Raw genomic sequence first — 22,044 nt, forward strand, 5'->3', positions numbered from 1 at the left:
AAACTTTTTTTTTTTTTTTTTTTTTTTTGGTGGGTGGTCATCTGAATTGTTTATTTGGAATTATCAGCAAGGCAAAAAGTAGTTTATATTCTTGTAAACTAACTTTTATGGTCTTCTGGAACATGACATGATACAGAAAATGTTTAGAAAAAGCTGTTAGAAATTCCAGGCATTCTTAAGACTCCGTGACTTGTGACTTCCTGAATTCCACTCTCTTCAGAATTTCCAATTGGCCCCATCAAAATGGATATGGGAATTCTCTTAAAAGCACATTGAAGATTACTATTTTGGATGAACATCAGATGTGCAGTATTTCTGATTTTATGAACTAGTTCAGGTTGAAAACCAGGAACAAAAGCGTTCATTCATATATTAAGCCCAGCAGCAATGACAATAATAAATTAAGGAGTCTGGACCTCCAGGTTTGTCTCAAGCACAACTGTCTTATTCCTGACCGTTTGACTCAGGGCTGACTCCTGCGTGTGTGCTTGATAAATATTTGTTCAGTGTATTAATTCTGACGAGTACATGCTTTATAGATTGATACCCCCGGAGCTCACTGTCCAAACCATCTAGCTACTCGCGGTGGCAGTGATTGCTTGAAGAAATGAAACTCAGATTTAAAGGCAAATGATTTTCAGTTTCTAAACCTTGTGTTTCCTTAGTCAGGGGCAAGCAGGGGTGAATAATGGTTTGCACTTCCCCAGGCTTGACACAAAAGGCAATTGAATCCTGCCTCTCTCTTCTTCATCCTTTACATGCTGGCCGCATGTGCTTGCTTCCAGTAGTACAGATTCCTGCTTGGGCACACTGTCAAGTTTGAGTTTTGATGGCTTGACCAATAGAATTACTGACTTGGGAGCATATACATGGTCAATTATCGCTGGAGATGCTTGCTTAGAAAAATAACTTTTGTCTGTGTGTATGTTTACTGTAAAGACCTTTCATGCTTTCACCTAGATTATTTTTATTCAGATATTTCCCTGAATACATAAGAGTCACATAAGAAAGCCCCTTAGTACTGCAAGAAGAAAACAAGAACAGCAAGTTACCCATTCAACATTATAGTACATTCTCTAGACACATGTCAGGGTGTTAAAATTAATGGGAGAACAGTAATGGCGAGACTGTTGAGAACAGTGTCATAATAAGTCATAAAGCTGTCTATCTCACAAGGGAAATGGATTAGCAGGGACAATGTAGAATTTTCTCTAGATGTTTCTTTACATAAAAAGTGGCTAATGCTCACATTTATTGAATTAACACAGTGAGGACAGGTACATTTCCCTTTCCTACGCTTTGTTGCCATGCACCAAACAATAAAATCAGTTATGATGTGCCACAAGCACCCATTACAGCATCACGTTCAAGGTATCATTTGACCATAACAAAAGGAGAGACTTGGCCCATTCCTGGTCTCCTGAACTCCTGCAGCTGGTCCTCCTACCGACCTCAAAAGGCTGCTTTTCCTCCCATCTTGCTCTGATTTTTATATAGGTGGCATCACAATGACACCACCTCACAACATCACCAGGACTCACCTCTCCTGCAGAATCACTCCTGTCCTTTATTCTAATTCTGCTGCATATATTTATTCATCACTCAGTGAGTATTTATCAAGCATTCCAGACAAACATGGATAAAATGGGAGGGAACACTCATAAAGAAGACAGTGGAATACGTCCTAAGAGTCTCTCAAATCGGCCATGGCCAGTCCCACCTTTCATCCTGTTTAGTCTTTATCCAGCCCAATCCATCCCAACACAGTTGGATTCTGGTTAATGATACCCTCCATATTCTAACTTCGATCTGGGTCTTTCCTGGGCTCCTATATTCATCCCCTTGCTGAGTCATGTTAATTCTACCTGTTCTGTGTCCCTCAAATGGTCCTAAAGGTCACCTGTGCTATGGCCAGACAAACCAGACCCCTCCTTGCTCCTTCATCACACCAAAGCCAAAGTCCAACCGCAGGCTCAAGCTTCCTCTTTAAGAATTTTCTTCCATTTTATCTCTACACATCCAAATCCTAATGTGGCTAAACTGTCTCCCTTTCCAAGTAGCCTTTCTGGATCTCTCCTTTCATTCATGATCCATTCCAACCCTGTGGAGCAATGTGCTGCCTAGGGTTGTAGCTATGGAGGGGAAAGATTTGATTCACCATCTCAAGCAGCTCAGAGTTTTGTGGATGGTGTAGACATAGGCGGGCACATATGATAATGCCAGGGCATAGAAGGCACGCAGGTAAGGCACCTGTCCCTACTGTTGATGAAAAGGGAACTCTGTGGTGCTTGAAGTGGTGCACAAAGACTTATAAGAGTCAGCAGGTAAAGAAAGGGATTTGAGCCTTGACGATAAAGTGAGCAGTAGAGGTAAAGATAACAGATTAAATGGAACAGATATTAAAAAGCTTTAGGTGTTCGATGTGGCAGGTTTTGGGTATGGGGGTCAGCAAAACAGTAGGTGACAGTCAGAAAGGAGCTGGGTAATTGAGGATAAAGTAAGTTATGCAAGAAATATTGACATTTATTCTGTTGGTGATCAAAAAAGATTTATATTTTTTTTTCCAGAGTTTGAGAGCAGGTTGAAGAGTAATGAAGGAGAAGGATACAGTTTACAAACAGGCAGTGAAGTGTAGCTAAGAGGTAAAGTGCTTGCCTATATGTGTGAGGTCCTGGGTTTCACCCCCAACCTAAAAAGATGAGAGACAGTTCAGCTAGCAAGACAGCAGCAGCAGCATCACCAGAAACTTGTTAGAGACACAAATTGTCAGGCCCCACCCCAATTCTTGAATTGGAAGACATACTCCTCCCCTATCTGTGTTGTAACATGGCTTTTGGCGGTGCTAAGACACACACACAGGTGTGAGAACCTCAGAGCTCAGCCAGCCAGCACAGCGAAGAAAGACAGAGAGGCTTAGGGAAGGCGAAGGTGAGGAATAAATGAGTCTGGTGACAACCTTGCAGAAGGTGGTAGGGGGAGAGAGCACCTTTCCTTGTGCCACAGCTAGGATAACAGGCACACAGTAGTATTCATTTGCAAAGAAGAGAGTGCAGGTGGAGGAACAGATTGGGCTGCAGAAGTTGGGGGGAAATGGGTTTGCTCTTGAACACCTCTGGCTAGAAACAATGCAGCCTTCTTGACCTTCTACAGCACACAATCTGAGAATGTTTCAGGACATGTACTTTCTACATTTCACTGTAGCCAGGTTTCTGTTTTGACCTGGACTGTAAGATCACTGAAGGCTGGGGCCAGGCTTACCTATGCCTTAGAAAGCCTGGCCCAGGTACTTGCACAGAATGTATGCCTGTGAATAGTTATGACATGAAGAAAGAGCCCTTCTTTAGAGATGCTTTCTTGGAGTCAAGAAATGTACAGTCAACAGAAGATAGGACCGTCTATCACTCAGGCAATGAATTTAGCTCTTCAGGGATAGCGCGGTACTTCATTCATTACCTTGGACTCATGTGGAGCTCACCCCATTACAAATTCTAGGATGTAACAGAACCCAAGAAAAACCCCACTTTCTGAGTGCTATCAGTTACACATGCTATCATTTCATCCTCACAAAAACTCCATGAGGTACGTAGCATCCAGGTTAATAAACTGAGGCACAGAAAGGCAGCACAGATCTCTTCATATCTCACTAACATGAAAAGGTGTGGACAGGATTCAAATCTAAGTCTGTCAAATCCCCAAACCCTGCTCTTTACCATGCGGTTGTAATCAACTCACCATTACCACTGCTATTTGATTTGTTTATAACTGCTTAAAATGAAAGGAAGGAGTCAGTTAACATAGTAACTCTGGAGAATAAAGAGGGTTTATGGGATATAAATTTTATAGCTTCATAGGTTATGCTGACAAACTTAAAGAAGGAAACAATAAAGAAATATAAACCAGAAGCACAAGGACCCGAATTTGATTCTCGGTACCAAAAAACAAACAAACAAACAAATGAAAGAATTATAAACCAGGTATAATAGTTTCTAAAAGTTTTAGAGTGGGAGAACAGCATATTATCACAAGAACAGGAACAGATTTTAAACACTTAAAAATAACTTTGCAATAGAATTTACTTAATGGAAGAATGTAAATCACAAGTGTACCCGAGACTGATGTAGAATTGAAATTTGAAAAAAGTAAGAAAGGGCAAAAATCAAACAGGGTTACAACGTGTAGTATACCCGGAAGCAGTGCCTAATCATCTGCTTTCACTCACTGGCCAGCAAGGTAGAGCAGAAAACCTCTACCTGCAGTTCTGCAAACAGGATAAAAGACTTTGCTCTTGACTTCAGTAAGAAGCAGAAAGGGTATCCAATCCTACCCGTCAGGCCTGAATGTTTCTGTCACTCAGAACAATAGAGGCCTCTAATTTTGCAAAGCATCCTAAATGAAAGAAAAGACGTGTGTTTTAACATATCAAAGCCAAAGAAAGTAATTCAGAGGAGAACTGTTGGTCCTTTAACCTCAGCTCAGGTTACTTGTCCTCTTCCTGGGAGGCAGGAAACCCTCCTAACAGAAGGCAGAAAGGTCTCCCAGCCTTACCTCAGAGCTGTGCAAGCGAACACATACCTGCAATGAAGAAGAAGTCCACCAGGGGGAGTAATGACATGAGCGAGGCAAAGAGGCTGGATCTGAATTACAAGGAAAATCAACCTCACAGCTAGATCCAGAAGAACTACTTTGAGAGGGAAGAGGATTTCCTCTTCTACCTCTCCCCTTTCCTTTCCACCAGCTTCCCATAAGAGGGCTCAAGACAAGACCCTGTTTGCAGAGCCAGGTGAATTAATCTCCGTGGCGCTGAGTCAGACTGGGCTCATCTTTTGATTTGATTGCAAAGTCCACTGGCTCACTTCTCATGCTGTCGTCCCCTTCTTTCTCCTGCAGAGTTGGGAAGCACTGAGCATCATTCTAAGAAATGATTTTGTGTTCCTGGGATAAGTGTCCTGGCACCCAGTGAGATAGCACTTAATACAAATTCAGAGTTGCGTGATATCTTCTGAGGTTTGAGTCTCGGTGGCAGAGAAATTTTCCCTGGTTAGTGGAGGATTCACTTTAATAGAAGGAAAACTGTTTAATAATTAGAGCCTTTTATGTAATGACTCTTCATTAGAGTTGTACAGGAGGAGCTCTTTAGGAGTATTTTTCCCCAAAGATACAAATACCTGCCTGGCTTTTGCCCTCTTTACATCCTGTATTTTGGAGATCTCAGCTTATAATTGGAAAGCGCTCTCCAGCAGATTTTAATGCCCATTATGTTTTTTTAATGGATCTCCATTTTCTGTCGAATAAATTTCCACCTCTTTTTAAAATTTGGCATTCGGAGTCCTCTAGGACTTTGCCGTGGCTTACTTTCAAGGCTTATTCACACACACTCTTCTTGATTTATGTTATATTTTAATCAGCCTACTGTGCATACTTACCCTTTCCTACCAGTGGGGTGATGACACTTTTCTAATAATATTGCTTCCGGTGTTAGAAATCAAGTGCACAACGCAGAGTCTGCTGCTCAGTCTCCCACATTAGCATTAGGTCCTCAATAAATATTCACCAACGCGAAGGAACAAACAGTGCAGAAAGAAATCTGCTTTAAAAAAGAATGAGTGAACCTTCCCGATGAACAGAAGCCCGAGGACCGTGGAAGAATCCCTGTGTCTCAAGAGCTCTTCCAAATCAAATATGGTTTCCTTAGGTAAGTTTCTGTAGTCACAGTTCAGACCTGGCACTTACAGTGGGCAAGAGCAACATGAGATGGAAGCTTAAAACAATGGAAAGAATCTAGTGCTGTACAGTTTTTGGCCAAGCGGATAACGATTTTAGAGCACACGGGCTTAGCATCGCTCTCTCAGCCTCTCATCATGGGAACGCTTTTCCAGGTTTAGATAATTTGAACAGCTGTTGGACGGAGTCAGAACAGATGTGGAATTCAGAGTAAAATAGTAGCCTGTACTGGTATCCCTGGTGGAAACTGAACTGCAAATTCTATAGGATGCAAAGAAGAGTAAGAAATACTTTATTGTTTTGTTTATTAGTACATGCGTATAATACGTAATGTTTGCATTTCTTGTGGGAAGTTGGTATACGTACATAGCATATCTTTCTTTTTTCAGTACCGGGGATTAAACTCAGAACCTTGCACTTTCAAGGCCAGCGCAGTGCCACTGAGCTAAATCCCCCGCCCTACATAGCGTATCTTAATTCCTCTTTTCTTCCTCTTTCCTTCCCTCTCCCCTCCACCCAACTCCTGATCCTTTTCTTCTTCTTTTGGACATGTTTGCAGTACATCATGCTTACATCCCTTGTGTGGAGCCAGCATATGCACATAACACACCCCAATTCCTGATTTTCAGGCCTTACCTCTTCCCAACTTGGTCTCCTTCTCCTTTGAAAATGATCTATCTCCCTACTTCCTATTACTTATCTTTTATATTACTCTTTACTTTTACTCTGGGTTTCTCATATAAGAGAAACCATGTTCAAACACTTTAGAGTCCCCTGATGGATCAGGACTGGAAAGTACTAGATGAAATACAGTTATGTGGATATTTTTGTTTTTAACTGTGTTTTAAATTCTAAGTTTGTGAAATGGGAATAACTACTATGAATCCCCTACAGGGAGAGAAGGTATTCAGCATTTCCCAAGTTTGTTGAACCATGGGGCTTTTGCTTTCTTACTTGTCTTAGGGGGTTAGGGTTTCAGGAACACACTTAGGGAAACACTGACAGGGCTTCTGAACCCAGGCTGCATCTCACAATCTCCTGTGGCACTACATTAGCGAGAAGGGGGTGGGAGTGTTGGGAAGGAGAGAGGTGGGGAGAGGGCGGGAGGGAGACAGAGATAGAGACAGTGACAGAGACACAGAAGGTTTTCTGGACTCCTCCCCAGAATCTCCAGCAGATTGGCAAGTGCAACTCTGGATTTTAAAAAGCTCTACTGGAGATTCGTCTGCTGAAACAGAGCAGACAACCACCCATTATGAGCATGGCCTTGGGTTCAAGTCCAGCTGCCACACATAATCCCTATATTATTTTTGAAAAGTGACTTCATTGAGTTGCCTTAGTTTTATCATTCATGAAACAGGAAATCATTGTATTTTTGGTCCAAAAGATTTAAATGAAATAATGAAATAAAACAATTAGCGTGTAGCAGGCCTCATTTCCAAGCTGTAACCCTCAGGAATATCAATAAAGATACAAATAGTAAAGTTATTTGCTCCTTCAATCTTTTTTAGGCCCCTGTGCCAATAATTTTTTTGCTCATTTCCAAAAAGAATAAAACAATTATGGATTTCTATGCTTGTGATATGCCTGCAGCACTTTGAACCCTCACTGTACTTAGAGCAAACCTTCATTGCATTTATAGTATCAGGCCATTAGCAAAAATGAATATAGACATATTTGGCAACTAAAACAGTCGCTTCACACTTGATCTTAGCCAAAAGGCTGAGAAGTATGATTATATCCCATATCTTTTAGAAAAAGTTCCTGTCTTTTGAACTGTTTATAATCTCCACTTTCCAAGAGACCACCTAAGCCTCCCCTCAAAATTGAAATCTGGGTTTAGGGCATAAAAGAACTGATGTCACTGTGGGTGGGTGTTACACACTGTGCAAAGGTCCAACATTTGGCCAGTAGCAGTTCCAGCACTTTTGTTGAGGAGAAGTTACTCAAAATGTAAACCTCAAAGGTGTTTCTATTTCTATAAGAGCAGATGTAATGGGACTTTTATAGCATCCTAACATTTGGTGTCTTCACGCTTCTTTTCCTTCTTAATAATCCCCTCACTGTCTTGTTCCATTAAATAAAACTTTTAACATTTAGTGTGAAAAAAAAAAAAAACATCTAGTGTGCGTAGGGGGAGGAGGGCACTAGAGCCTCCAGGGAGATATGTATGGTAAACTGGCTGTGGCCCAGAGGTGTGTGTGTGTGTGTGTGTGTGTGTGTGTGTGTGAATGAAATGGTATAGATAATTCCAGTCTTGTGAGTGGATATTTTTACAGAGTTCATTGGTAAGTCAGCAGTTTGGAACTTGGAACACACTGTCTCATAAAAGAAACGTTCTGCTTGGTGGACAGAGTCCCAGCCCAGCCCACAAGAGCCTGCTTAACTCCTACTGTACCTGGAGCAAAACTGTTCCTTTTTATTTTTTACAAGAGAACAATGTTTCCATGGGAACAAATTTTCAGAGTTCTAATGTTTAAGAGTGAGAATCACCAACTATCAGATTTTAACTAGATTCCTAAATTACTTCCCCTTTATTCCTTTAATACACTACCAAGAAGAGGAGTTAGTCATACCACTAATTATTTCTTGAATATATTAAATTTTAATGCTTTTTAAAGTACTTTCAACTTAAATAAAATGGATACACAGAACAAGGACAAATTTTTCTAAACACTGGTGTACTTCTCCACACTTGGTTTCTACTGCTTCCTGGCTGCTCTTGTACTCCAGAGGCAGACAAACTGACTTTAGGGGAGGGAACTGTCACTAGTACCTTTGGTTTTACAACAAAATTGTATATCTGTTTCTTTTTTCCTATCTTATCTCTACTTTTGCCTTAGGTTTTAAAAACTTGTCTCATAATAGAAATCTGCAATAACTAAGTAATGAAACATATTGTAGGTCATACCAACCACAGGAACCAGAAATGTTTCAAATACATAATACACAGATTATGCTAGGGACTCTGTAAATATATCAAAGAATCATAGGGCTGGTAAGAACGTACAAAGATTGTCTAGACTGTTCCCTGGCTTCCAAATGAGCCAATCATTCCAAACAGATGAGAGCTAACCTATATTTTAGAGACAGGAAACTTTGTCTTTAACCCTTTCTGGATCTAACAATCTACATACCATGGGTAAACTATTGCTAATATTTCATCTAAATTTCTTCATGCTCAGTTGTAACCATAAAAATTTTACTTTCTCATGTTTAGAATAGGACAAATGTAGGATGATCTGTATGAAATTCCACAACATAATTACATATTATATTTTGTGTTCTCTTCTCTAGGACCTTTCCCAAATGTCCCAATGTCTGCTCCTTTTGTTACTGTTGTTTTATGCTCTCCGGCTTGCTTGGACCTTCTTCAATAGTGGAAATTAAAATCCAGCAACTGTGTTTTATAAGAACTGAGTAGGGTTTCGGTAGACAGGAATATTTAAGAATAATCTAAAGAGTAGGTTCTAAAATTTAAATGCAGGGGAAAACCAAATTTAAGAATTATAATAAAATTATAACATAGGCTATTTACTTATAGTTTCTTTCTTTCCTAACCATATTTGCTCTTCAATCAATTAAGGAAACTAAAGAGAATCTACCACTGTTAAACAATGTTAGGCATAAAATGTGATAACTTTAAAGGCCACCAACTGTATTTTTTCAAATGAATTGAAGCAAAACAGGCTTTAAGAATGACAAAAGTCTACTTACTTGTTCATTTTTAGTTAGTCTGGTTTTGTTGTGAATATCTGATGTGACCAAATTGAATCCATGTTTCTCTGACAAGATTCTCAGAAGCAAGACCACAGTGCGACTCCCACACTTGCCGACCCTATTGTACACCACCTGGCTGGGGAAAGGAAGGACCTGTGAGAAGAAGAGAGAGGAAGTCTGAAACACTGGGATTAAAACATGGTGATTTCCTTGATTTCAGAACAAGGAATATATAGCCCCACATCATAACTCAAGAAAGTTATGATGCACTCTGTGCACCAATACACAATACTGGTGGTTTCACACAGACTACAAGGTTGATTACAAACCTTCTTTTATCTCTTCAAAAAAAGTACACTGTATAAAGACATGCACCTTGAATTATCAAAGTTGAACCAAGAAGATATAAAATTCAAAATAACCCAATGTCAATCAATGAAATTGAAAACAATAAAAATTTAACAACAAAGAAAAGCCAAGATGATGGCTTTAATGCTGAATTCTACAAGAAATTTAGGAAAGAGGTAATGCCACTGCTTCTCAAATTCTTTAATGAAATTTAAAAGGAAGCAATACTCCCAAATTCATTTCTGGAAGCAACCATTATCCTGATGCCAAAAGCAGAGAAATACCTAACCAAAATAGAGAACTACAGGCCAATCTCCCTAATGAACACAGATGCAAAAATCATTAATAAGATACTGGCAAACAGAATAGGATCATCAAGAAGCTCATACACTCTGACCAAATTGGATTCATCCCAGGGATGCAGGAATGATAAATAAATAAATGTAATACACTATATTAACAGAATAAAGGATAAAAACCATACAGAAAACTGGAATAGATGGCCTTTATCTCAGCCTGATAAACTCTATCTATGAAAAACCAACAGCCAACATCATACTAAATGGTCACAAACTGAAATCCTTCACACTAAAATCAGGAACAAGTCAAGCATGTCCACTATCACCACTCCTGTTCAATATAGTCCTGGAAACACTAGTAACAGCAATTAGATAAGAAAAAGAAATAAAAGGAATAAAGACAGGAAAGGAAGAAGTTAAACTGTCATTATTTGCAGATGACATAATACTCTATATAGAAGATCCCCAAAATTCCACCAAAGACTCCTAGACTTAATAAGAACATTCAGAAGAGTAGCTAGATATAAGGTCAACACTCAAAAATCAATAGCCTTCTTGTACATGAACAACAGACTCACTGAAAGAGAAATTGAGGAAACAATTCCTTTCATAATAGCATCCTCAAAAGTGAAATGTCTAGGAATCTAATGAAAGAAGTAAAAGATCTCTACTTTGCAAACTACAGCACTCTGAAAAAAGAGATTGAAGAGGAATATCAGAAACTCAAAAGACATCCCTTGTTCCTGGGTGGGAATAATTAATATGGTGAAAATGGCCATACTTCCAAAACTGCTATATAGATAGATGCAGTGCAATCCCTAATGAAATTCCAACAGCACATTTCACAGAACTGGAGAAAACAATCCAAAAATTCATTTGGGACAAGAAGAGACCTGGAAAAGCCAAAGCAATTCTAGGCAACAAAGACAAGGCAAGGGGTATAACAATCCCCAGCTTGTAATTATACTACAAAGTTACTGTGATAAAAACAGCATGGTACTGGCAGAGAAGAATGAGAAATTAGATTCATTCATAGGAAAATGGATACATATTGAGGATATACTCCTAAGTGAAATAAATAAGTCACACATGTAAATACTGAATAGTTTCTGTGGTGTGAAAAACTAAAATAGTACACAAGATCCTAATGAGATAATTAACAATGTGAAATAGGAAAAAAGGGGCTAAAGGTGTAGGGAAAGTGGGAAGGGTAGGGGAAAGGGAATAAGGGAAAAGAAAAGAAAAGGAGAAAATGAAAAAATGGAAATAAAGTATAAAGGGGGAAGGAGGAAGGGGTGAAGGGAGGGCAGGGACAAGGGGAAAAAATGAGAATCAAGACCTGTCATGTAAAGGTACAAGATCCCAATATGAATGTAACTGTACTGTATACCTAAAATGTACCAATAAACTCAATAAAAAGAAAAGAAGAAAAAGATGCAGAAACAACTCCAGACATACTCAGCCACCTCATCTTTGTAAAATGGACCAAATATACTCACTGGAAGAAAGACAGCCTCTTTAATAAATGGTGCTAGAAAAACTGGGTCTCAATTTGCCAAGGATGAAAATCAGACTCATATCTTTCACCATGCACTAAACTAAAATTGAAATGCATCAAAGATCTAAATATTAAAACAGAAACACTAAACCTGCTGGAAGATAGTTTAGGTAGAACTCTTGAAGTCATTGGCATAGGAAAAGATTTCACAAACAAAACTTCTGTTTCACAAAAACTTGCACACACACAAAAAAATCAACAACTGGGATCTCATCTTATTAAAAAGCTTCTGCACAGAAACAAAAACTACCAACAGAGTGAAGAGACAACCGCAATGTGGAAAAAATTTCACCAGGTATTCCTCAGACAAAGGACTACTATCTAGAATACATGAAGAATTAAAAAAAATCAGAACCCCTAAATTTAAAGACCCAGTCAAAAAGTTGGCTTCTGAAATGAATAGACATTTCTGAGATGAAGGAGTAGAATCAAGAGATTTGAAAACATCACTGAGATTCCATCTCACACCTGAAAGAATGGCTGCTATCAAGAATCAACCACAAATGCTGTTGGGGATATGGGGAGAAAGGAACCCTTCTCTACTGTTGGTGGGAGTGTATACTGGTACAACCACTACAGAAATCAGTGGGAAGATTCTTCAAAGAACTAGGATTAGATGCCCCCTTTGACCCAGCTGTTCCCCTGCTGGGTATCTTCCCAAAAGATTTAAAAGTACCATACCACAGCAATATATGCACACACATGTTTAAAATGACATAGCTTGTAATAGCTAAATCTTGGAAATAGCCCAAATGCCCATCAACTGGTGGATAAAGAAGATGTGGGTTAAAAAAACAAATAAAATGCAGTACTATTCAGCCATAAAGAATGAGAAACTAGAGGCCATTTATAGCTAATTGGATGCACATTGAAGCCATACTACTAAGTGAAATAAATAGGACACACATGTGTAAATACAGAATCATTTCTCTGGTGTGAGAAACTGTAAGAGTAATTGAGGATAAAAATGTATAATAGATAATGTAAAATAGGAAGAAAAGGTCCGAAAGAGAAGGGAAAGTGGTGGTGGGGGGAACAGAAAAAATATGAGAAAAGAAAGCAAAAATGGAAACAAAACTTTTTTAAATAAGGAGGGATGGAGAGGTGGAAGGGAAAGAAGGGGAATGGAGAAAAAACAAGAACCAATATATATCATGTACAGGAACAAATTCCCAATGAATATGGTCATACTGTATACCTAAAATGTACCTTAATGGAAAAATATTCACCTTAATGAAAACATCTTCTGCAAGTCATATTTTATTAGAACAACTTGTTTTGTAGTGTGATCAAGAAAAATGTAGTGTTAAAAACTGAGTTATAATTGATAAACTACAAAATGCATCCTTGTAAAGTGTACAATTTAGACAATTTTTAGTATATTCATTCAGTTATACAGCTACCACCACCATCTAATTCCAGAACATTCTCATCACCACCAAAAGAATCCTTGCTCTGCTAGTAACACTTTCCATTTTCCCCACTAGTCTAGGCTCTGGAGATCATTTATCTACCTTCTGTCTCATGATTTACCCTATAGGATTCTGGACAAATACGTAAATGAAACTGTAAAACATGTTCTTTTGTGTCTAGCTTTTATCTAACAGAATATTCTCTGGTTCATCCATGTTGTAGTATGAGTCAATACTACATTCTTTAATATGGCTGAGAACTATTACATTGTATGTATATACTGCTTTGTTTATACATCCATCAGTTGATGGACATGTGGATTATTTCAACTTTTTGGTTACTGTGAGTAATGCTGCTATGAACTGATGTGTACAAGGTTTTGTGTGAGATCTATGGGAACCCAATGCGTAATTTTTTTTTTTTTTGTGGAATGGTCAGAATGTTTTCAATATAGCTGTGCTATTTTGTATTCCCATCAACAGTATACAAGAGTTTCAGTTTCTCCATATCCTTGCCAACATTTGTTACTACCTATTTTTCTGTTTTTATTTTTTATTATAGACATCTTAGTGGGTGTGGTGTGGTCCTATCTTATTGTGGTCTTGACTTGCATTTCCCCAGTGACTAATGATGCTGACAATCTTTTCATGTATTTTTTTGGGCATTATATATTTTCCTTGGAAAAATATGTTTCTAACTCTTTTATTCATTATAAAATTCAGTTGCCTTTTTATTGCTACATTTTTTATTTATATTTTTTTTCTGGATTTCCAAGTAGATGATTTACAAATATGTTCTTCTAATTTCTGGGTTGTCTTTTCACTTTCTTTCTTCATAGTGTCACTAGAAGCACAAAAGTTTTAAATTTTGAAAGGTGCAATTTATCTAATTTTTCTTGGGTTGCTTGTGCTTTGGTGTCCTATCCAGGAAACTACTGCCTAATCCAAGATCACAAAGATACATACCTATGTTTCCTCCCTAACAATAGTATACTTTTAGTTATAACATTTAGGTCTTTGATCCATATTAATTTTGTGTATTCTGTGAGATAGTCTAACGTCATTCTTTTACATGTAGGTACCTAATTATTCCAATACTATTTGTTGAAACTATTATTCTTTTTTCATTTAATTGTTTAGCACCCCTGTTGACAATCACTGACTGTAAAATTAAGGGCCTATTTTTGGATTCCCAATTCCATTCCACTGACTTACATGTTTATCTTTATGCCACTACCACACAGTCTTGATTACAATGGCTTTATTGTAAATTTTGAAATTAGGAAGGGTGAATCCCTCCAATTTTGTCCTTGAGTTTTCAAGTTTTTTTTTCCTCATTCTTATGTCATTTTATTTCCACAGGAATTTTGTTTATTTGTTTTGTTGTTGTTGTTGTTTGTTTTTCAGGATGGCCTTGTACTCACTACATAGTCCAGGTTGGTCTCAAACTTATGGCAATCTTCCTACCTCAGTCTCCCACTTGTTGGGATTGTAGGCATGTGCCACTATGCCTGGCTCCATAGGAATTTTAGAATCAGCTTGTCAGTTGCTACGAAAAAAGAGGCCACTGAAATTTTGATAGTTATTGGTTGCTATGTGGGATTGAATGTACTGTTTAACACTAATTACCACAATTATTTCAGTAAAATATGAAGCCAAGAAACTCTCAGATACAGCTCATCTTTCTAAGTATATGCTAGTAAAAATCATCAGGGTAAAGAGACAGTCATTATAATAGGCCACTTTTACTTGTGATTTAATCATTACCTCTTAAAAGCCTTTTCTCTGACAACTGTGGCAACTCTGATATTCAGAGAAATCAATCATGTCTTCAGGGAGGATCCTACTCATGACTAGGCTTCATGCTTAATGTGAGCATAGTAAAAATAATGTTTTGTTAAGTTTGAATTTTCTATTATTAACAAGGGTAGGGTACAGACCATTCTTGGGACGTACCTGCCAGCTTACGGACAAAGTTTATTTCTTCCACAGAATGAAATCACTCAATTATTAGGGCAAATGCATTTTTTTTCCTGTCTTACAGAATAACATGGAACATCAAGGGAGAATTGTTATATCTGCATTGACAAACTAGAATATATGTGAGTTTCCTTATAGGAAAGTACTTTAATCCAAGAACACAGGAATATCTCAGTGGAGTTAAATAAAGAATGGGTTTAGTTACACGGAAACCTTAGGTGAAAACAGTCTTTCTTAAATTGCTTAACGAATTGCTATAGGAGCAAGCTTATTATTGCTCTACTTCTTTTTGCTAATAAGCAAAGATGTTATTTACCTTTAGATTCTTGGTAAATCAGTTTTTTTAAAAGTTAATTCCAGTTCTTTTATCAGTCTTGTGGGAACCTCTCAAAAAACAGTTATAAATACCTTATGTATAATTGACACTTGGGTAAGAATAGAAATCTATGTACCACACCTGCAGGTAATCTACAATAATTACAGAAAAGAAAGGAGAGAGAAACCTCCCCACTGTGACTCCATTTCTGCCATTTCTCTGAACACTGATATACAGCTGCATGGCATGAATATTCTGGGAAACCTGTTATCACACAAATCTTCTGGAATCAGACTGTGACTCTCCAAAACACATGATACATCATCAACTATAACTGTAAATAAGATCCTAATGGTATAATTGACCATATGAAACAGGAAGAAAAGAGCTAAAGGTGTAGGGGAAGTGGGAAGGGTAGGGGAAAGGTAATAAGGGAAAAGAAAAAAATATGAGAAAATGAAAAAATGGAAATAAAGTGTTTGTAAATAGGGAAGGGAGGAGGGGGTGAAGGGAGGGCAGGGGTATGGGGAAAAAATGAGAACCAAGACCTGTCATGTAAAGAAAAGTACAAGATCCCAATGATGAATGTAGCTGTACAGTATACCTAAAATGTACCAATAAATTCAATGAGGAAAAAAAATCATTTCCTAAAAGAACTTAGGTAACACACTGAAAATGGGCAAATGAGGTTAAATCCATGTTGATGTTGGATAAGGTGTTAAAGTAAAGAAGAAACTGATTCATCTTTGCTTTTGGTAGAAGTAGAGATTGGCTTCTGAAGCAAATCATTTAAAAATCATTGTCATCTTTTATTTGAAGTTTACTTTCTGGAAAGGTAGTGAAGAAAGAAACTGATCTGTTTAGGCTCTGGGCTTTTTCTTTTTTTGCTATTGGGGATCAAATTTAATCTGAATCAAATAACTTCATTGTCTTTTACTCTAGCTGCATTTCTCCAAGAGTTCACTTTGTCAAATGCCTTAAGCATCACTACTAACTTCTAAGTGACTCCCTTGTGTGTCCCCTCCCTGCCTTCCAACCTATACCCCAAGCCGCACTGTCACCCTTTATCACCCCACCCCCAGTCCAATCTGTTGTTAACTTGGCTAGAACTTTCCTCTCTATTATGCCATTTCATCTTCTCAAAATCCCTGTGAGGGAGACATTAAGATTATATTCTGAGTGAACTGAAGCCCAGCGAGATCATCTGGCATTTTCAAGGTCACAAAACTAAAGAGTGACACACAACAAGAGAAGGCTGAACTTTCCTGACCCCTAGGATGACACTCTCTTTAACATACAATAAAATGAAATGGCCAAAGGGACTTTTAGTTTGACTTCTGTGACAGAGATACTATTTCCTCTCTTAGGTCTTGCATGCATCCAGCCTCATTAAACATGCTATTTTTCAACAGTCAGCCATCACAATCAGTATCATCAACCATTTCTCAGCCATTACCCAAGTTCCCAGAATGCCTGAGTGGAACTGACAGGAGCCGGTTAGCTCCAGCCTCCATTCTGGGGACTCATTTTAATGAGCTAATGTAAGCTCTGAGTGTCAGTACTACTAATAGGGAAAGAAAGCAGCAGGCTAGGCTTCCCAACCCTCCTTTCCCTCAGGTTCCTGGGCAGTCATGTGCACACCTGCCTTGGGTATTCGGAACCATTTCTACTGAGAAAAGTGAAAAACAGGAGCCAGCAACTTAAAGGGAAACAAATAAAATCCTACATACACTTGAAATGTCTATAAAACATGCAAATGATACATTTAAAGACTCACATGATAAATTTAAAGACTGTTAAAAGGCGTCAGCCTAGAAATTCCTGTGTTCTTCAATAGGTGTTTACCAACTGTCAGGCAAGGAAACACATCTCCCACTTGAAAGATCTTATTAATATTTACACACAAATTCTGAATCCTTATTTTCTCTGGGTGTCCTATAAAGAAGTATGCACCAAAAGTCTTCATCAACCCCACCCCAAATGATTATTCATTCTTGGCAACTATGGTTATATGACTGTTATGTCTGTGGTTTCTATTTTATGGCCAATTTGTAAAAGTGAAGGGGCTTCCAAAATATTTCACTCTATGAATTATGTATTTTTACGTTGCCTGTCTTGTAAATTCTGCAAATGCCACAAATCCCCAGAGCCTGACAGGGCCGTGTGGAGCGTGCCAAATAAACAGAAGTCTTTTCCAAAATCCCGAGCACAGCAATAACCACCACCACATGACAGCCACAAGTTCAAGGGCTTACCCTCTGTTGGGAATAGGGAGGGACAAAGGCGACTTTCTAGGTAAATAGCAAACTTGATCTGGATCAAGATTTTCATGCTCAGTGACCATAGATTCTCTTGGGGGTTGGCAGTGCTGGAAAAATTAACATCACTTCTGCTTTCAAATCTCTGCAAAATTCTATTTAATATAGAACATCATAGGCTGTGATCTTCAAGTGGCTGTATATTCCAGTTCCTCATGGATGTTTTTCAAATGCAGATATCTGGGCCATATTCTAAGACTAAGATAGTCTAGGTTCAAGGCTGGGAACCTAACTCTAAAATTCTCCCCAGGAGCCTGTTATCATGTGGGGTATCACAGAGAACTCTTGCTTTCTGCATTCAGCAGGACAGTAGTTCCTTGTGGTCTTTTGAGGGATAAAAAGGGGTAGCCTGAGTGATCTGGAGAGCTGGATCTTTCTTGGGTCTCACAGGTACGCTGCTGGTCTCCCTCAAAGGTGACCACAGTGGTTAACTTCATCATCTGCTCCCACTATAGTGAACACCTGTGCATCCATACTGCTAGAGAATAGGTACGCTGGTTAACTGAATGTGTAGGTTAAGTGAAATTGATATTCAACACTGCCAAAGCATTAGGCCTCAGCACTGATGTTATGCTAATATGAACGGACTCTCTCTGATGAATAAAGCAGCACTTGGTGACTTCCCAGTACTGCTATTTCATGGTGAATCAGACCAAAAGAGGAAAGAGTCACAGGAAGGGCTTTTTGTGGCCTGAGCTCCATCCTGACGCTCACTGTCCAGAGGACTCTAAGCAGTTCAAAATCACTCAGACACTCCTCATTTCAATAATTTTTAGGGCACTTCTGTGCTCAGAAACACCTGCTTCACACCTTTGTGAGTCAGTTTCCTTATCTGAAAATGAGAAGAGTTGGATCATACCCCAAATCAATGACTCTCTCTTGTGAAGCTAATAAATTACTAATTTTAATCTGAATTGTTACCAAGAAACAGGCTAGACATACCTTAAAAATTAAAACTAGATTTTGCCGTGTTTTCTTGTGAGATATATTCACAAAAGAACTAGGAAAACTAAAAGTCCCAGTACCTAGGGCTGATAACATGAGGTTCTAGCTTCATGGGTGTGTACAGTTCTCTTTTGGAACTTTTTGCATTCTGTAGCTATCCTAGTCTTGCTTGGGCTTGTCAGGTAATAAGTCAGCTTCTATCTTTTATCTTTCTCTTTCTTTCCACAGTCTTAACTGCTCTGAAGTCCCTGATTTAAAGATTATCACCAAAATCTCCCAGGATTCAGTAGTGACATTCATTGGTTTCTGCCCCTGAAACTAAGTCCTCTATCATATATATTCTCTTACATACATATAGTCTCATCACCAACGTCTTTCCTGCCCTTGTCTCCTTTCTTCCATTCTGAAGGAGGAAACACACAGGATACATTAAATAATCTTATTTTGTCCATTGCAATACACCTGAATAGAAAGCCCTTCCTGTCCACAACTCCCGAATGACATCCTTGCATTTTTCTAATGATTCATAACCCATCTTCTTCCAGAGACCAAGCCAAATCTGAGCTTTATGCTTTCTCCTTTTTCTACTCTTCTTACTTGAAGCAGTTCCGTATTTAATGTTATCATAGAAAGATAAATATAACCACAAATCTTTTACAAGTCCATCTGGGTCTATCTGTTAAGTGCATTGTAGATAATTAATAGAGTATCTGTGTGTTAATAGACTGCTGGGATGAAAATACTATTGAGTGATGTTTTAAAGCCAATGATGTCATATTTATCGGAACAAAGTCTGTTCTTTTGGTTGCCTCCTAAATTGATAAGAGAAGTCAATTTTTTAACACTCATTATATATTGAAAGCCCTTATCTGAAGTGTTACACAGTATATGAAAAAGTATGGTGAAGGAAAAGTTCCTCGGATGACTGAAAGTTATGAAACTTTGGCATTCTCTTTGGCTTTATCACTCTAAGTACTTGAGTGACCTTAAACAAATGAATTTGAACAATTTCTTTGGGCCAGTTTCCTCAAGTGTAAAGTGGAGGTACTGAACCAGACAATTGTAAAAATCCCTTCCTGCCCACATCTCATGGCATTAAAGTGGGGCTTAGGCATTACTTACAGATACTCAGCAGGTTGTCTGGCACCTGTACTTCTAATCTGATATCTGTAATGTCCTTATCTCAATAACGTACATCATTATTATGCTATTCCTGGGAACATAATAATCTGCATACTGTACCAGAATCCTCAAACAAAGAAACAATTTCCACAAGAAACCAGAAGTAAATTTTTGGATGTGGTGATTAAGCTAACACCATTGGAGATCTGAAGTAGTCTTTAGGGGAAAATATAACTTTCAGTTTGATGAAAACCTCAAATTTTGGGTGACACTGGGTTAATGCCATCAAAGCTGTAGACGAGAAGATAGTTTCAAGATTCAAATTAACAGATGTGAAGAAATTATACCCACTAGGAAAAGTCAGATTCTTTTCCAATTCTGCAACACTCTTCAGGCTTCTTTCTTTGGTCAGTACATAAATGACAGGAAAAATCCAAGTCTACAAACTGGGTATCTCATTAACAAGAATATTTCTAACATTCAAACCTCAGATCAGTCTATAGGAAAGTGAGTCACAGAAACGGAGGCCATATGTCACACCTATACAGTATGATAGCTTGGGAATACTGCAAAATTTGGAGAGGCTAAAACACCTGAAAGGAATACTTCCAAGAGTTTCCATGGGACTCAATCTTGCCTTTGCTCATATGGCAGCCCTGCTACACTTGTGTGAGCAGCCTCTATCTATTCTCCTACAAGCCCTTTACACCTTCTCTGTGGCTCTGATAAATCAACATTGAATGGAGAAATTCGCACGTCCTTAGTAGTCCTTTTCAACTTCAATTTCTGTGTACACGCATAGGTGCCTTGTGTGCTTTGATGAGCTCAAAGATATTGTAAGTCTTATTGTCATGATAAATCTGGATTCCAGGTATCTCTGGCACTTTTTAATATATGTATTCAGTGATCCAAAAGCCTTATAAAGCAAAAGTCTGGAGAGAAGAGCTACAAATTTCCTAGTAAGGAAAGGGAAAGACTCACAGTCTTCAAATTAGTTCTAGATCTAGGTTTGCTCCATTTTTATGATTAACCAATTTGATTATTTTTCCATTAACTTTTGGATCAGAATGTGGATTTACAGAATGTATTCAGAGAGCAAATCTTTCTACCAGACCCACACACTTAGTTTGACTCTCCATTTGCATCTGGGACCCATGTTTTTTTTTTTTTTTTAATTGAGTTTATTGGTACATTTAGGGATACAGTACAGTTACATTCATTGTTGGGATCATGTACCTTTACATGGCAAGTCTTGATTCTCATTTTTTTCCCCTTACCTCTGCCCTCCCTTCATCCCCTCCTCCCCTCCCCATCTACAAACACTTTATTTTCATCTTTTCATTCTCTCACATTTTTTTCTTTTCCCTTTTTGTTCTTCCCCTACGTATCACACCTTCCCTACACCTTTAGCTCCTTTCCTCCCATTTCTAAATGTCAGTAATCTTATTAGAATCTTATGCATTGTTGCAGAATATTCACACCAGGGAAACTATTTGGTATTTACACATGTGGGACTTATTTATTTCACTTAGGAGTATATCTTCAATATGTATCCATTTTCCTATGAATGAATCTATTCTCTCGCTCTTTATGGCTGAGTAATATTCCATTTTATAGAAAAACCACAACTTCTTTATCCAGTTTCCAACGGATGGGCAAATAGGTTGTTTCCAAGATTTAGCTATTACAAACTGTGCCGCTATAAACATGGGTGCACATACTTCTCTGTGATATGATTCTTTTAGTTCTCTTGGAAAGATACCCAACAGAGGGATGGCTGGGTCAAATGGAACCTCCAGTCCAAGCTCTTTGAGGTATCTCCATATTGATTTCCATAGTGGTTGCACTAGTCTGCACTCCCACCAACAATGGAGGAGGGTTCCTTTCTCCCCACAACCCCGCCAACATTTGTTATTGTGTGATTTCTTGATAGCAGCCATTCTTTGTGGGGTGAGGTGGAATCTCAGTGTTGTTTTCATCTGCATCTCTCGAATGACCAGTGATGTGGAACATTTTTTCATATATTTTCTTGCTGCTTTCACTTCTTTGTATGAGAAATGTCTGTTCATTTCGGATGCCCATTTTTGGATCGGGTCTTTATATTTGGGGGGACTGATTGTTTTGAGTTCTTTATATATCCTTGATAATAGTCCTTTTGGGACCCATGTTTTAATCACACACATTTCCAAATAAAACTTGCCTAAAGAGATGCTTTAATGTTTAAGATGTCTATAATTTAAAAGTCTGCTTATAAAGGTAAGCTTTATTTCTTTATATTTGTCCTCCTTTTTAGTTACAAATCCAT

At 38.2% G+C, this 22,044-nt stretch overlaps 1 protein-coding gene across 1 annotated transcript in view; it reads right to left on the reverse strand.

Annotated features, from left to right (window-relative positions):
- Ust (uronyl 2-sulfotransferase) overlaps positions 1-22,044 on the reverse strand; it is a 273,385-nt gene that overhangs the window by 105,582 nt on the left and 145,759 nt on the right. The window contains exon 3 of the mRNA XM_033763316.1: positions 9,439-9,594. Within this exon, the coding sequence (XP_033619207.1) occupies positions 9,439-9,594 (156 nt within the window). The remainder of the gene's footprint in view (positions 1-9,438; positions 9,595-22,044) is intronic.

This window comes from Fukomys damarensis, unplaced genomic scaffold (genome assembly GCF_012274545.1).
Source record: "Fukomys damarensis isolate Sample0158 unplaced genomic scaffold, DMR_v1.0_HiC HiC_scaffold_14, whole genome shotgun sequence".
Classification (NCBI taxonomy): Eukaryota; Metazoa; Chordata; class Mammalia; order Rodentia; family Bathyergidae; genus Fukomys; species Fukomys damarensis.